The 15,548-nt window shown below is 42.6% G+C and overlaps 1 protein-coding gene across 4 annotated transcripts in view; it reads left to right on the top strand.

Moving 5' to 3' along the window:
* MDGA1 (MAM domain containing glycosylphosphatidylinositol anchor 1) overlaps positions 1 to 15,548 on the top strand; it is a 272,622-nt gene that overhangs the window by 189,436 nt on the left and 67,638 nt on the right. For all 4 annotated transcript variants that reach the window (XM_075204446.1, XM_075204447.1, XM_075204445.1 and 1 more), the window contains 2 exons: positions 3,366 to 3,695; positions 4,894 to 5,187. In XM_075204446.1, coding sequence (XP_075060547.1) covers positions 3,366 to 3,695; positions 4,894 to 5,187 — 624 coding nt within the window. The remainder of the gene's footprint in view (positions 1 to 3,365; positions 3,696 to 4,893; positions 5,188 to 15,548) is intronic.

Here is a 15,548-nt window from a genome sequence, read left to right as displayed (position 1 = left end):
CTTGAACAATATTCTTCTCTTTTAGACATAGTTTTATATGAAGCTTTTGCACTATTATTAATGCAATGGAGTAACTGTGACATATACCGCAACTATAATGTAATACGTGTCCAGGGATACTGAGATCCGGAATGGATTGGGAGAAGAAGTAAAATATCCTACATAGCTTGTGTCTCTGCATTAAAGATTGGAATGTTTATATATAAAATACTAAGTGGTCAGACGTACGTCTGTACTTAGTGATAGAGCAAATTCATTATGGTTTATTGCAGCAAACACAGTGGTTAGTTCTCCTCCCCCTCTGACTTTATCACATGGTTGCAGAATCCCCACAAATATATTACAATGGGATGATATGAATGTGACAGTCTGACGTGACAGGTCCCTCACTGAGGTGCAGAAATGTTTTATAAGTATTTCCACAAGTGAAGTAGCGAATGTACAGTCACGTTATACAGTACAAGTGCTAAATAAATATCTGAATTTGGACAGATTGGTCTCCTGCAGAGGCAGCAAATTATTATTCTGTTTGCGGAAGATGATTTTTTAAAGTCACAGCCGGAAATTCATAACATAATTTACAAACATTTGCATTCGTTCCTAGGTTTCTTAGGGCTCGAAGACACACAGACATTAAAACACAACACTTGTTACAAATATATGTAAAAGCTGGTTCTTTACCTTCTCAAAGCTTCCTTGCTGCTTAGAGTTCCCATAGATCTCCATTATATTATACAGAGCATTAGAAGTGTGTTCTCAGAGCCTCCCTGCAGCATAGTGTACTATGTACTTACTGAGCTCCCATAGATCTCCATTATATTATACAGAGCATTAGAGGTGTGTTCTCAGTGCCTCCCTGCAGCATAGTGTACTATGTACTTACTGAGCTCCCATAGATCTCCATTATATCATACAGAGCATTAGAGGTGTGTTCTCAGTGCTTCCCTGCAGCATAGTGTACTATGTACTTACTGAGCTCCCATAGATCTCCATTATAGCATACAGAGCATTAGAAGTGTGTTCTCAGTGCCTCCCTGCAGCATAGTGTACTATGTACTTACTGAGCTCCCATAGATCTCCATTATATTATAAAGAGCATTAGAAGTGTGATCTCAGTGCCTCCCTGCAGCATAGTGTACTATGTACTTACTGAGCTCCCATAGATCTCCATTATATTATACAGAGCATTATATTATACAGAGCGTTAGAAGTGTGTTCTCAGAGCCCCCCTGCAGCATAATGTACTATATACTTACTGAGCACCCCTATAGATCTCCATTATATTATACAGAGCATTAGAAGTGTGTTCTCAGTGCCTCCCTGCAGCATAGTGTACTAGGTACTTACTGAGCGCCCCATAGATCTCCATTATATTGTACAGAGCATTAGAGGTGTGTTCTCAGAGCCTCCCTGCAGCATAGTGTACTGTGTACTTACTGAGCGCTCCCGTAGATCTCCATTATATTATACAGAGCATTTGAAGTGTGTTCTCAGTGCCTCCCTGCAGCATAGTGTACTATGTACTTACTGAGCTCCCATAGATCTCCATTATATTATACAGAGCATTAGAGGTGTGTTCTCAGTGCCTCCCTGCAGCATAGTGTACTATGTACTTACTGAGCTCCCATAGATCTCCATTATATCATACAGAGCATTAGAGGTGTGTTCTCAGAGCTTCCCTGCAGCATAGTGTACTATGTACTTACTGAGCTCCCATAGATCTCCATTATATTATACAGAGCATTAGAGGTGTGTTCTCAGAGCCTCCCTGCAGCATAGTGTACTGTGTACTTACTGAGCGCTCCCGTAGATCTCCATTATATTATACAGAGCATTTGAAGTGTGTTCTCAGTGCCTCCCTGCAGCATAATGTACTATGTACTTACTGAGCTCCCATAGATCTCCATTATATCATACAGAGCATTAGAGGTGTGTTCTCAGAGCTTCCCTGCAGCATAGTGTACTATGTACTTACTGAGCTCCCATAGATCTCCATTATATTATACAGAGCATTAGAGGTGTGTTCTCAGAGCCTCCCTGCAGCATAGTGTACTATGTACTTACTGAGCTCCCATAGATCTCCATTATATCATACAGAGCGTTAGAAGTGTGTTCTTAGAGCCCCCCTGCAGCATAATGTACTATATACTTACTGAGCACCCCCATAGATCTCCATTATATTATACAGAGCGTTAAAAGTGTGTTCTCAATGCCTCCCTGCAGCATAGTGTACTATGTACTTACTGAGCGCCCCATAGATCTCCATTATATTATACAGAGCATTAGAGGTGTGTCCTCAGAGCCTCCCTGCAGCATAGTGTACTGTGTACTTACTGAACGCTCCCGTAGATCTTTATTATATTATACAGAGCATTAGAGGTGTGTTCTCAGAGCCTCCCTGCAGCGTAGTGTACTATGTACTTACTGAGCTCCCATAGATCTCCATTATATTATACAGAGCATTAGAGGTGTGTTCTCAGAGCCTCCCTGCAGCATAGTGTACTATGTACTTACTGAGCTCCCATAGATCTCCATTATATTATACAGAGCATTAGAGGTGTGTCCTCAGAGCCTCCCTGCAGCATAGTGTACTATGTACTTACTGAACGCTCCCGTAGATCTTCATTATATTATACAGAGCATTAGAGGTGTTGTTCTCAGAGCCTCCCTGCAGCATAGTGTACTATGTACTTACTGAGCTCCCATAGATCTCCATTATATCATACAGAGCATTAGAGGTGTTGCTCTCAGAGCCTCCCTGCAGCATAGTGTACTGTGTACTTACTGAACGCTCCCGTAGATCTTCATTATATTATACAGAGCATTAGAGGTGTGTTCTCAGTGCCTCCCTGCAGCATAGTGTACTATGTACTTACTGAGCGCTCCCATGTAACTCTATGATATTGTACCGAGCTCTAACATATACAGACGGCATTGAATTGATGCAAAGTGCATTGAGAAAGTTTGTATGTGAACAAGTTTCTTCTCTTTCATTACTTAGTAACTGTTTTGCAGAAAGCAACAATATTATTTCAAAAATATACCAAACAAGAAACTGTATTCCTATGACAGTGAAAATGAAAAGGAGGTGACATGGGAGCTCAGACTACTATGTTTTCAAACTGAATTGATACATTTCACTTAAAATATCCAACTCACATGTAGAGGAATTAAAAAACAGCTATTTAACTTATGGCTATTTTTCTTTTAGAAGGCAGCAGAAAAGCTAATAACAATAATTAGCAAATCACCTTGTTATGAGATGGTGATATGAATTTAAAAAATAGGGACATCCCTTTAAATAGTGACTTTAAGTCCTCCTGCCAATTAATGTCCCGTGTTTTTTGTTTTGTACTTTCAAACAGCCATGAGAAATATCACTTACCAAATTACCCCGGATGTCATCAAGGAGAGTGAGAGCATCCAGCTGGGGTGGGATCTGAAGTTGTCCTGTCATGTGGACGCCGTCCCACAGGATAAAGTCCAATACACCTGGTACAAGAACCAAAGAGTCATAAAGTCCTCCGACCACCTAAGGATCGATAGAAATGACCTGGATTTTCCACCGGTCACCAGCAGTTTGGAGATCATTGAACTTCGTTTTAGTGACTATGGGACCTACATGTGTGAAGCGTCTTTACCCAACCTGCCCATCACGCTAAACAGCAGCGACATTAACATCTCTGCAGAGACAGGTGAGAGCTCCCATCTTTATTAACCTTTCACAGATCCTGACGAACATCCTGTCTCCTCTACTTCAAGGACATCAACATCCGAGTCCAGACTTTCATTACATCTCTATGGTCAGACCATGTCTCCACAGTATGTTCAGTAGATATAAGGAGGTCTGGGGAGATGGACTAGTTCCAAACTTTATTTGGGGGATGTCATTATAGAATTCTACAATCATGAATACAACTAATTGGAGCTTTCCCTGGTGAGGACATAGTTGATATAGATTTCACCTTTTTATTTTTTTATTTTAATGACTGAAAAATAAATAAAAATAACTGGACTCTCATCCTTGCTACTTGACAGTGCAACGTCTGACAGAGTCCATAATGTAATGGGAGGAACTTTCTTCAGGGAAATATCCTGTCCCCAAATCAGAAACTTAGGGGGGTATTCAATTGTTAGCGAGACGTGTGAAATACCTGCACTCGAAAAATATTACCGTTAATACGGTAATTTGCGCGGAAATACCGTTAATACGGTAATTTACTCACTGGATTTCAGCTCGCAGCTCAGCGAGCTGCGAGCTGAAATTCAGCGAGTAATTACCGTATAAACGGTAATATTTTTCGAGCGCGTGTATTTCACCCGTCTCGCTAACAATTAATTACCCCCCTTAGAATCCTGTTGTCATGGTTACTATAAACAAACCTCACTAAGAAATAGTGTTTGGTGGGACAATGACAGTAGAGTATAGTGAACGAGGAAGTGGAAGCTCCACTTGGTGTAACTACCTATCACTATTAGTGTAGGGTAAGCTCAGCACTGTATGTGAATGCGGACATGAGTGAGCACTTCTCAGGTTTTTTTATGACTTTACATAGAGAAAATGTTGGTCTCCATTGGACCTCAGCAACAGTTCAAGAATTGATGCAAAGCTGAGTTCACCAATAGACACCAATGTATATACACAATTACATTTATTGATTATTTAGAAGTAGCGTAAAACCTTTTTAACCGGTGTAGCTGACCCTCAGAGATCCACAACTGTTTGTGAGCCAACGGTTGCCATATTAATAACTCAAATGGTCATGGCTTGCGGAGTATGTTGGCATGTTATTAAAATATGTTAGCTATACACTAGCAGATGTTTACTAGTAAGCGAGATGGTGAAATGTTGCTATAGTGCGACGCAATGTCCTTACGTTATTTCTCTCGCAGTCCCTCCATCTCTCAGCGTACCCAAAGGACAGTTAGTTATCACCGTACGAGAAGGGTCCAGGGCAGAACTGCAGTGTGAGGTGCGAGGGAAGCCGCTGCCCCCCATCCTGTGGACCCGCGTGGACAAGGAAGCCACGTTCCCCTCTGGAGACACGGTGGTGGAAACAACAGATGGAAAGCTGAGGTTGGACAACGTGACCCGAGAAATGAGTGGAACATATAAGTGTCAGACAGCGAGATATAACGGCTTTAACATCCGACCCAGGGAAGCCTCGGTGCACCTAAATGTCCAATGTGAGTACATATAGCGCTAACATAGACCATAGCACCGTGATAATAAAGTTATTTCATTGTGTATAGTGGGTTATGACAAGTGTGTGTTCAGCAATGTTGTACAAATTATCCTATAAAATGTGCCGAAATATAGTTTAATAATATACATATGGATTACCGATGCTAAGAATAGTTAATAATCAGCTCATTGACACAAATGAAATCACAATTACCAACGCAGAGAGCCAAGAACTGGGTCAGGTAAATACACAGCAGATTTACAGCATCCAGAACCCTGGTACTATTAGCTTTGGTGGCACAGTGGTTAGTAAGTGCTGAAGTCATAGTTTGATACCTGAACAGGATCCTACGTGTGTGGAAATTGTATATTTTGCCTGGGGTTTCCTCTAGGTGCTCCGGTTTCCTACTACACTACAAAAACTTGTGCCAGCGTGACCTCTCTTCTGAGCCTAGACAGAGGAGAATATGCTCGAAAAGTTACTAGGCAGATACTCTCTGCTAACGAGTGTATCTAACAAATAGTTAAATATAGGATAGAAGTAATATTTGACAAATAGACCACTTAGTCTATTTGGGTCTATTTTGAACATTTGACTACTCCCAAAAAAACGTTAGATTTATACTTTGTGTCTTCTACCTTCAGTTATAAATTCAGCCCCTTTGACTCACTATTATTTAAAGCCAGGAACCCCCAATAGTTAGACCAGGAGGTAAGTGATTACGTTACTGAGGTGAGTGGATTGTTAATGAAGCTCCAATATCACTGGAACAATGTGTGACATTATGTTAATGGGGGCAGTGAAAGGGAACACTTTATATTATAATATACAAGATGTCCCATGTCTGGTGTCATATATACAAAATTGTCCCATAGAATGTAAGCTTGCGAGCAGGACCCTCTTACCTCTCTGTCTGTCTGTATTACCCAGTATTGTCTTATTATTGTTTGTTCCCAATTGTAAAGCGCTACGGAATCTGCTGGCGCTATATAAATAAATGTTGGTGATGATGATGATGATGATGTTGTCTGGTGCCATGTTAACAAATCTATAATTCAAATCACTTTGTGACACCTGCGGATTTAACTGGCACCAGCGGGACGATACTGGGTAAAACTTCTAACTCTCCACAGTGTCTCAGTTATCCCTGGAACCTTTATTCGAGGGGTTAATAGAATGAAGGTAACTCCAGATGACGTCTCAATATCATTATATGCGATATACAATGTGGCACCTATAGATGTAAGTGTCTCCGTGGCAGATCAGCCCTATGTGTGTGTTACTGAGAGATCTGCACTGTCAGATTTTACGTGCATACACTGCACATTCACAGCAGATCGCAGCTATAGAGTCACAAATGATGGAGTATGTGGAACATATGGAGGTTAAAAAGGGTGAAAGTGAAACATTGACGATCAGGGAATTGTATTTTAGGGCAGGCGATAGGGATAACATCTGTTACTCCTTCCTCTGTTCACAGCACAGACAGACACAACTATCTACTCAGCTGTCTGTGGAAGCATTGGCTGCGCTCCCTCTGTCCGCCTGGTGCCCAAGAGGTTACACTTTAATTCTCCCTGGCTGGGCTCGTACATCGGGGGAACAATAGGCTGCTCCGCATCGTTGATAAATAAACACTTTAATGCAATTTGAGTATCCAAAACCCCACCCTGTGTTATTAACTGTGGCCCAATCACTCTGCAAACTAGTATACTGTCTCCTTCCTACTAGATGTAACTATATTACTGGCCTCAATTCCAACATGTGCATATGTGTCAGTGGCCTTGTCTCCAGTAGTTATATGAGCGTTGGTGGTCTCCTTCCCAAGAGATGTATTATTGTCCTTCTTTCCAGAAGACAGATTTGTTTGTGGCCGTCATTCCAATAGATGTATCTGTGTAAGCAGCGTCCTCTCCTATCCACAGATCTATGCTTGTGGCTTCCTCTCCAATTGACAGATTGGTGTCAGTGGCCTCCGTCTGAATTGATCAATATACAGTATGTTAGTGGCTTTTTTATTTTCTTATTATTTTTTGCAAGATCTCCAGTTACCGATACATAGCCATAATTCATGTTAGGAGGAACCCCGACCATTTCTCAAGCTCTCCAAGGGGTATATCTACTAAACTGTGGGTTTGAAAAAGTAGAGATGTTGCCTATAGCAACCAATGAGATCTAGGGCCTGATTCATCAAGGTACGCAAACGCATATGCATCTGTTAAACGGGACTTGAGCTACGTAAAACACCACATACGCAGCGCAAACAGAGCAGATACGGCACTCAAAGTCAACTCAATCTCAAACTCCAACGCAAATATAACGGTTTGCGTCACTCAAAGTATGAAACACAGATGTGTATGCGTTTGAGTACCTTGATGAATCAGGCCCCCAGTTATGATTTATTTAGTACATTCTACAAACTGACAGCTAGAATCTGATTGGTTGCTAAAGGAAACGTCTCCACTTTTTCAAACCAGCAGTTTAGTAAATATACCCCTAGACTCTTTGTACATAGGTTCATGAATTAAATGTTACTGTTGTATTCTTCCATTTTTTTCCAAGAACAAGAATCAGTTGTGCAAATCTTTCTATTATAATGTATGTGTCATAAGCAAATGTTTCCGATAATTCCGTTCTGAAAATAAATTGAGAAAACGCCAGAGTCTAGTGTTTTAGTTAAACGACAGCAGTTAGCATTGGTTATATCACTATATTATGGGAAAACAGAGACGTTTTTTGATGTTTCATCCATGTCCTGAGTCTGTTCACCCTCACACTGTGTATAATAGACTAGTATCTGCTAGAATCCAGAATTATGTGAGACTAAAATGTACAAGTCTGTAATATATCGAATATGTGTAATTGCCAATTAACCTACTAGTATGTTTTTGGAGTTTGGGAGGAAACCAGAGCACCCGGAGGAAACCCACGCAAACACAGGGAGAACATACAAACTCCACACAGATAAGGAAATGGTCGGGAATTGAACTCATGACCCCAGCACTGTGAGGCAGAAGTGCTAACCACTGAGCCACCGTGCTGCCTGAAACAGCTGATCAATTCACTCAGTGATGTCACTGGTTCCTAGAGATTTGATTGGCTGCATTATCATTTCAGCTCACAGAATGGCTGCCTGGACCGTGGACAATCGATGGGCATATTAACTAGGATGTCAGAGCAATTCTTTATCATTTTATATTTGAATAGTTATCATACAGTTATGCTGTCCAGATATCAGTATTATCAGCTGTTAATGTAATGACAGATACATCAGTATCACAGCCTGGCTGTGAGAGCTGCTGGTAATGTCAGACGGATGCTGGGGAGAGGATTGTATCGCTCAGTGTTACAGTAACTGTGTCTTCCTGCTGTTCAGCGCTCGGCGCACAGAGGAATTATTCTCTACATTTAATTGGCTGCTGATTAAGTGTTTTTGGATTGTTGCCAGCTGTCATTTAATAACATTTATAGGCCACTAAGTTATTTTAATTATTAAATCCTAAAAAAACAACAACAAAATACAATCTTTGTTGGTTGGAGTTGATGTTATTCACATTTTATTATATGGGGTGATATTTTGCTGTATGGTAATTAGTTTTTTAGGCATATGAACTGCAAAACGTCTTTCAGGGTAACAGCGTTGGCGCTATAAATATCTATCTAGGATAATGTATCCCCCTCCTCTAAATTGTAAGTCAGCGAGGAGTTGAATGACCCTAATAGGCTGCGTCTGAGTATTATTATAGAGGCCTCTAATATCTGTAATATTTATGGTGCATTGTGCTAGTATTACATTGGATTCCTGACATTAAATAAGAAACATTGTTTACAAGAGAGTTCTGGAAATAATGACGACGATGATGATAATTTGGGGTGCTTGCTGGCGCCTGGTACAAGGGATCATTATTATAGAGTTAACGTTCTGCTCTGCGGGGTCAGTCTCTGCAGGTGTGAACACGCCCAGCGGCCTCGCACGCGCACATCCGCGGGGGAACTGATGGCCCAGAATCATGGTGCAAGGTGGTTTGTGCATAAAGATTAAAAGCAGATTTTATTTATTTTAATAATCAAATAATTTTTTTAAAACATTAATGCATTAAAATGATTTTGTTCTGTTACTGCCATCCTTAGAGTCTTAAATAGGTTTCCTCATGCAAAGGCGATGAGCCGTACAGACATAAGAGGATGGCAGAGGGTATGAACATAACAGCGGGTTAGTATCACAGACCCCAGCGTTATGTAATGTAGCAGAAGTATCGTGCTGTGCGCCGGACCAGCAATCCTTAGGCTGACTTCACAGGGTCGTATTTTTATGAGCGCTGGGGTGTGAAACAGTAACGCAAACATCATTAATCACTCTCCTGAAGAAAGTGAGTGTCTGGGCGTAACTTAAAGGCTCTATTTACTAAGCTGCGATCTGCCATAATCCCGGAGAAAACAGCTATTTTCTCCGGAGAACGGCCATACCATCAATCTGCACAATACATGAAGGGGTTAACGCAGGAGAAATCAGTTCGGTAGGAGGGGGGACCCCATCGGGGCTCCCTGAGCAGCCCTGGCATAATGAATAGCAGCGTTACTGTATCGGCAGAATTTCCAGCAATATATAATGAGTGGTACCGCTGCTCAATAGTAAATAGAGTCCTAAATCTCTACGCACCCAAGACAGCCGCCTCTCCTGCCAACCCCTAACGCCAATTTGGATTTACACTTGGTAGGTTAATTGGCTGCTATCAAATTGACCCTAGTCTGTCTGTCTGTGTGTATATTACGGGATTTAGACTGTAAGCTCCAATGGGGCAGGGACTGATGTGAATGTGTTCTCTGTACAGCGCTGTGGAATTAGTAGCGCTATATAAATAGCTGCTGATGATGATGACTCGCACCCAGGTCAGTGTTTGTACTCCTGGCAGAACAGTCGTTTTATTCTAACTAATTATCCTGAAACAAATCTGTTGCACATAATAAATACTCTACAAACAAGAGCCCAGTCTCCTGACAAGGGGATTGTGCCGAGCAGACGCTGTGCTGTTCTCATTAATGTAGTTCCAGTAATCTGCACATCTTCTCACAGAAAACATCACTTGTTGTAACGCTTCGCTCCTTGACCCCAGAACCTGAAGAGCTGGAGCTATGATGGACCCATTAAAGCATCTCCGAGCTAACAAGTCGCTCGTCGCTCTCCTCCGCACCTGGCTCTCTGCTAATGGAAGCAGCTCTTCCAAGCTCAGGCACTTCATTACGGCTCTCCTGGTGCCGCAGACCCCGTCTCACTAGAAGTAGGAGCGTGCGTCTAGTCAAGTTCTGATAATAAGTGTGTTCTTCTCCCATCCTGAGCAGCCCCCGAACCTCCATCCTCTGTACTCTCCAAGAGTCAAAGCTCCTATGTATAACTGTAAACTGCACTGAATGTGGATGTTTCTTTGATTTCTCCTCAATCTAAAGTTATAACAAAAAAACAACTGCTGAGAAGTTACCCGAATTGTCCTTATTTTCAGTGTTATGTGTAGATATTTGATGGACTATAGGAGAAGCCGGATCATTCAGGGCCTATTTCTCAAAATGCTGCCATAACGATGAGTTTTTAATTGCCGCTTATCGACAGAATTTATTTATAAGCGATCTCCATGAGAGATACTCAGCCGTCCCTACGATACTGGACTGGAGCACTAAGAGTTAACTTACCACGTCGCCAGGTCTCTGCAGTGACTCGCGTGCGTGAGCGAGCTCGCCAGTGCGCAGCGGAACTGATAGCCCAGACTTGAGCTATCTGTTCCACTAATGTGGGTGACAAAAATATGGTTTAAAAATAGGTTAAAAATATTTAAAAATCATATATTTAAAAAAATATTCATCAATCAAAGACTAAAGCATTTTTTAATAATTTTCCTCTGTTGTCCCAAACCTCTAGGGCAGCAATACTTGTCAGACAGGCCTTGAACTCGCCTTGAAGTATAGGGCAAATGGGGAAAAAGAAAAAGTTTTTTCAGGCATTAGGTCTGTTTTGATAAATCTGCACCAAAATAATGACACACACTGACCGACATTTTATCTTTTTGCCCCCACTTTTTCTCCATCACTGCAGAGATCCACAAACTCCAGCAATGTAAAGAAAGTAATCACTAATGAGGAATGTTCATTAATTGCTAATGATAGCAGCACACATTAAGAGTTCTGAGATGATGAAACAAGTTGGAGCCCCCTGAGGTCTGTACCCCTAGGGCCTGGCTATTTGGCGAGCCTCGATGTCAGCCTTATGGATATAGAGCTAGCAAAAGTCCTACCAAGTCATGGTGGAGGCTGCTCTGTGGGCATACAGCCTACCAACTTACTAGGATATGAGGCATTTTGTACCCCGTCCCTCAGTAATGTGACTAGTGACTAGTAACCAGCTAGGTACAGATCCTAAACATTCTGTAGTGGCAACTTCTCAAAGTTGCCTCCGTTTCTCTAACCTCTTAGAAACTGGTTTTTAGCATTATCAGACTCAGCAGACACACACGTATGTGCAGACACACGCACAGGGCCGGATTAAGGGAATGGAGGCCCGTGGGCTAAGGGGGCCCCATTTCCCTTTGAGGGCCCCCCCCTCGTGATGCGAGCTGCCAGCGCCCCCCCGGCACTTACCTCCTTCCCCGGCTCGCTGTGCTCTCTTTACTGAGGAAATCTCGTGAGAGTGAGACTCACGAGATCTCCTCAGTAAGGAGACTACAGCGCGCCGGAGAAGGACCGCAGTGAAAGTGCTCAGCAGCACTGATCACGCCGGGGGCGAACCCGCCCCCGACCGATCAATACTGCTGCTGAGCACTTTCAAGGGCCCCCTGGATGCCATAGGCCCGTGGGCTGTAGCCCAGTTAGCCCTATGGTTAATCCGGCCCTGCACACGCACATATATGTGTCCGTGCAGTGGTGGAATTACCGCAGGAGGTCAGGTGACTGTGGGGCAATGCCAGGTGTCCCGCCTACCCCTGAAGGCCCCAAGACCCCTGTGCTGCTCTCTTGTCCTTCGGAGATCAGAGTTCCGGCTGAGGAGGACAGGACGCGGTCCGGGGGTCCATTCCTGCCAGCAATGTGTTCCCTCTTTTAGGATGAATTATTCCAACAAATGGTTACATAGTTTTCAAATAAAAGTTGTCCCTCTCTTCTTCTAGTTAATGGTAGGAAGCTCCCCCCAATATCTGTGACCTCTCCCTCTCTCTCCCCTTTCTGCTTATATAAGGTATCTGTCACCGTCAGTCACCGTCAAGGTAACAACAAATAAATTATAATTGCACTTATCACTGTTCTATTTGGTCCTATGTCCAAGGTTCATTCTCCGAGAGGATCTGCTGGCGTCTTCCGCCTGCGCCGGGTGAGACCGGGGATCGGAGAAGGAAGCTGCAGAAAGGCTGGAAATTCTCTGACACGCACTTTTCTCAACACACGTTTTATATGTCCCAATGGCCGACCGCCAGGACACATTAACTACAAATGGCAGTACTGCTGATATTAAGCTTTCTCCACAAACCATCATAATAACACAAAACACATTTTATTGGTCTAATAACGGACTGGAAAGAGCTGCTGGCCCGATGTCATATAATGGATGTGTTTAATAGTGCGGCCTCCAGTGGGGTTTAGATCGCAGTTCACTCTGCGGCAGAGAGATGAGTAATGAGATCCCAGGACTACGGCCGGGGGTGACGTACACACCCACAGTCTATTAATATATTATAGATGTACCAGTGCAGCACAATCACCAGCCTCCCCCATCATTCCTCTAACGTGCGCCCAGAGAAGTAACTGCAACAATTATCATCTTATTGTTAACCCTGTGACTCAAAACTGGTGAGTTATAGGGGCTCCACGTACCGCTGGTAACTCCTGTGCGTGGGCTGTAAACACGCTAATGGGAGCGTCAATTCCCAAATAGGTCCCGGTCCAGCCATTCCGGTCTTACAGCGTCAGAGACTATTTTAACTTATAAATTAGTAGAAGATCAGTTGCCAAACTTCCCGGTGTCACATCTGGCAAAATATGAGTGTATTTGAAACACACTGTGCGCCAGTAAACAAAGCAATGTCCAATTCATCTTCTAGTACAAAGGACACTTACTACAGCCTATGATTTCATGGGTGGAACAGGGAGGGGACTGGGCGTATGCCCGTAGTCAGTGTACATTAAGGGCGCGCCAAGCTGGAGCACACACAGCAGCAACGTCTGATTCAAGCTTTGGGCATCTCTCAGGTACGTGATTTTCTGTCCTATCACTGGCAGCAGCTACAGGTCAGGTGTAAGTGCTGATTACTAGTGATGACGGCTGTGTATACAGCTAGAACATGTGTTTGTATCAGCAGCGACTGTAACAATGTATTTTATGTGCAGTAGACATTAATAACATCCTAATACATGTTTTTCATAAAAAAAGAAAAAAAAAAAGGCATTTTCATTAGTTTGCATTTCATATTATTAACTGGTGACAATAATTGAATATTTTATTTTCTATGCATTCTCCTGGGACTTTATATTGATAATATGTATTGTACTTATCCTGCACTCAGGGCCATCTTTTCCATTGGGCACGATGGGCAGGTGCCCGGGGGCCCCACGGGCAAGGGGGCCCCATAGGCACGGTTCTTAATGAGAATAAATAATCCTGCAAAAGAAAAAAACCTGCAAAAAAAACCTTCAATGGTCACTGAGCAAGTACATCTATCTATCTCTATCTCTATATATCTATATCTGTATCTGTATAAATCTATATATCTATATCTATATCTATATCTATATCTATATCTAGGGGCCACGGTGCACTGCTTTGCCCAGGGGCCCATAATGTTGTTAAGATGGCCCTGCCTGCACTGTGTTGTGTCAATAGAGTAAGTGCCTTATAAACAGTACACATCTAGACTAGAGATACTCAGGCTCTGTTCCCTGAGAACCCAACATACCCGAACTTAGCAGATCCAAGTACCATGTCGAGTCGGCTCGGTACTTTCGCGCGACCTTGAAATTGAAAGTGAGGCAAAACGTCATCCTTACATCGTCTGATCTCGGATCTCGCGAGCTTTGGATTCTATAAGTAACGCCCTCCACGGCGATCTAGAAGGGGTAGCACAGTTCTTGGCAGTCTCTCGTGCAGTTGGGCAGCGTCATAGGTAGTAAAGAAAGAGGAGGGGGAGCAGTGTTCTTCAAAGTCTCCAGTGACATCCAGGAGAGCTCCATTGCTCCATTACTAATTGTCATTGCTGAAATACAAATAATAGGTCTGGCAGGCTTGGTCTTCTAAATCTGCAGTCACCTTGTACTGTGTTATATAAGTAACATACAAAGTGGAGAGCTCCATTGCTCCATTGCACCACTTTTCTTTACTGACACTGCTGTGTGCCAATGTGTCCTAGATGTGCTAGGAACTGCCGTGTGTTTGAGGCGTTGCTCTGTCGCTTACCATCCAGCCAGGTCGCTGCAGTCTTTGTCCGAAAGTGTATGAAAATAATATTGTGACCTGTGAGGTGGTCAAAATTGACTGCAAATGACTTGTAATTATTGTTATTGAGGTTAATAATAATGTAGGGGGGAAAAAAACCAAAAATATGTGATTTTAGCAAATAAAATAGGGATTTTAGAAAAAATCGGAATCCAAAACCAAAACACAAAGTTAATCCAGATCCAAAACGAAAACCAAAACCAGAACACGGGGGTCAGTGAACATCTCTAGTCTAGACCCGTATTCAACAAGAGACGTTTCCTCAGATCCGCGTGTAGTTGAATACATACGTGTGTTTGCCAGAATTACATTTGTTTTGCGTGTCTGGATGAATCAGGCCCCTAATCCTCTGTGTATCTTCGGTATAAGTATCTTTGATATTTTTCTTCTGTTACCCAAAAATGATTGTTACATAAGCTATTTTGCATTTTAGCCGCTATAAAATATGTTTTCCATGCAGACAGAATATTGTTCTGCTAACAAAAGTCTGAGAATAACTTATTAACCGAATTTAAGAGTGGTCACTCAGATGATACAAGCAGGATAGGTGAGTGACCTGGTGGTCACTCAGATGATATAACCAGGATAGGTGAGTAACCTGATGGTCACTCAGATGATACAATCAGAATAGGTGAGTGACCTGGTGGTCACTCAGATGATATAACCAGGATAGGTGAGTGACCTGGTGGTCACTCAGATGATACAATCAGAATAGGTGAGTGACCTGGTGGTCACTCAGATGATACAATCAGGACCAGGCTCGCCCTGTGTAACACTATAGAGAAATTTGCCCCCATAAGTTAAGTATGAATTAATTTTGCAACCTTAATCAATGGCAAACTCCACACGTTTATCGTTACCGCTAGTATAACAAACCGTCTCCAGTTTCCTTTTCA

Source organism: Mixophyes fleayi, chromosome 3 (genome assembly GCF_038048845.1).
Source record: "Mixophyes fleayi isolate aMixFle1 chromosome 3, aMixFle1.hap1, whole genome shotgun sequence".
NCBI lineage: Eukaryota > Metazoa > Chordata > Amphibia > Anura > Limnodynastidae > Mixophyes > Mixophyes fleayi.
The sequence above is the reverse complement of the archived record's forward strand: the minus strand, read 5'-3'. Positions and strand labels throughout refer to the sequence as shown.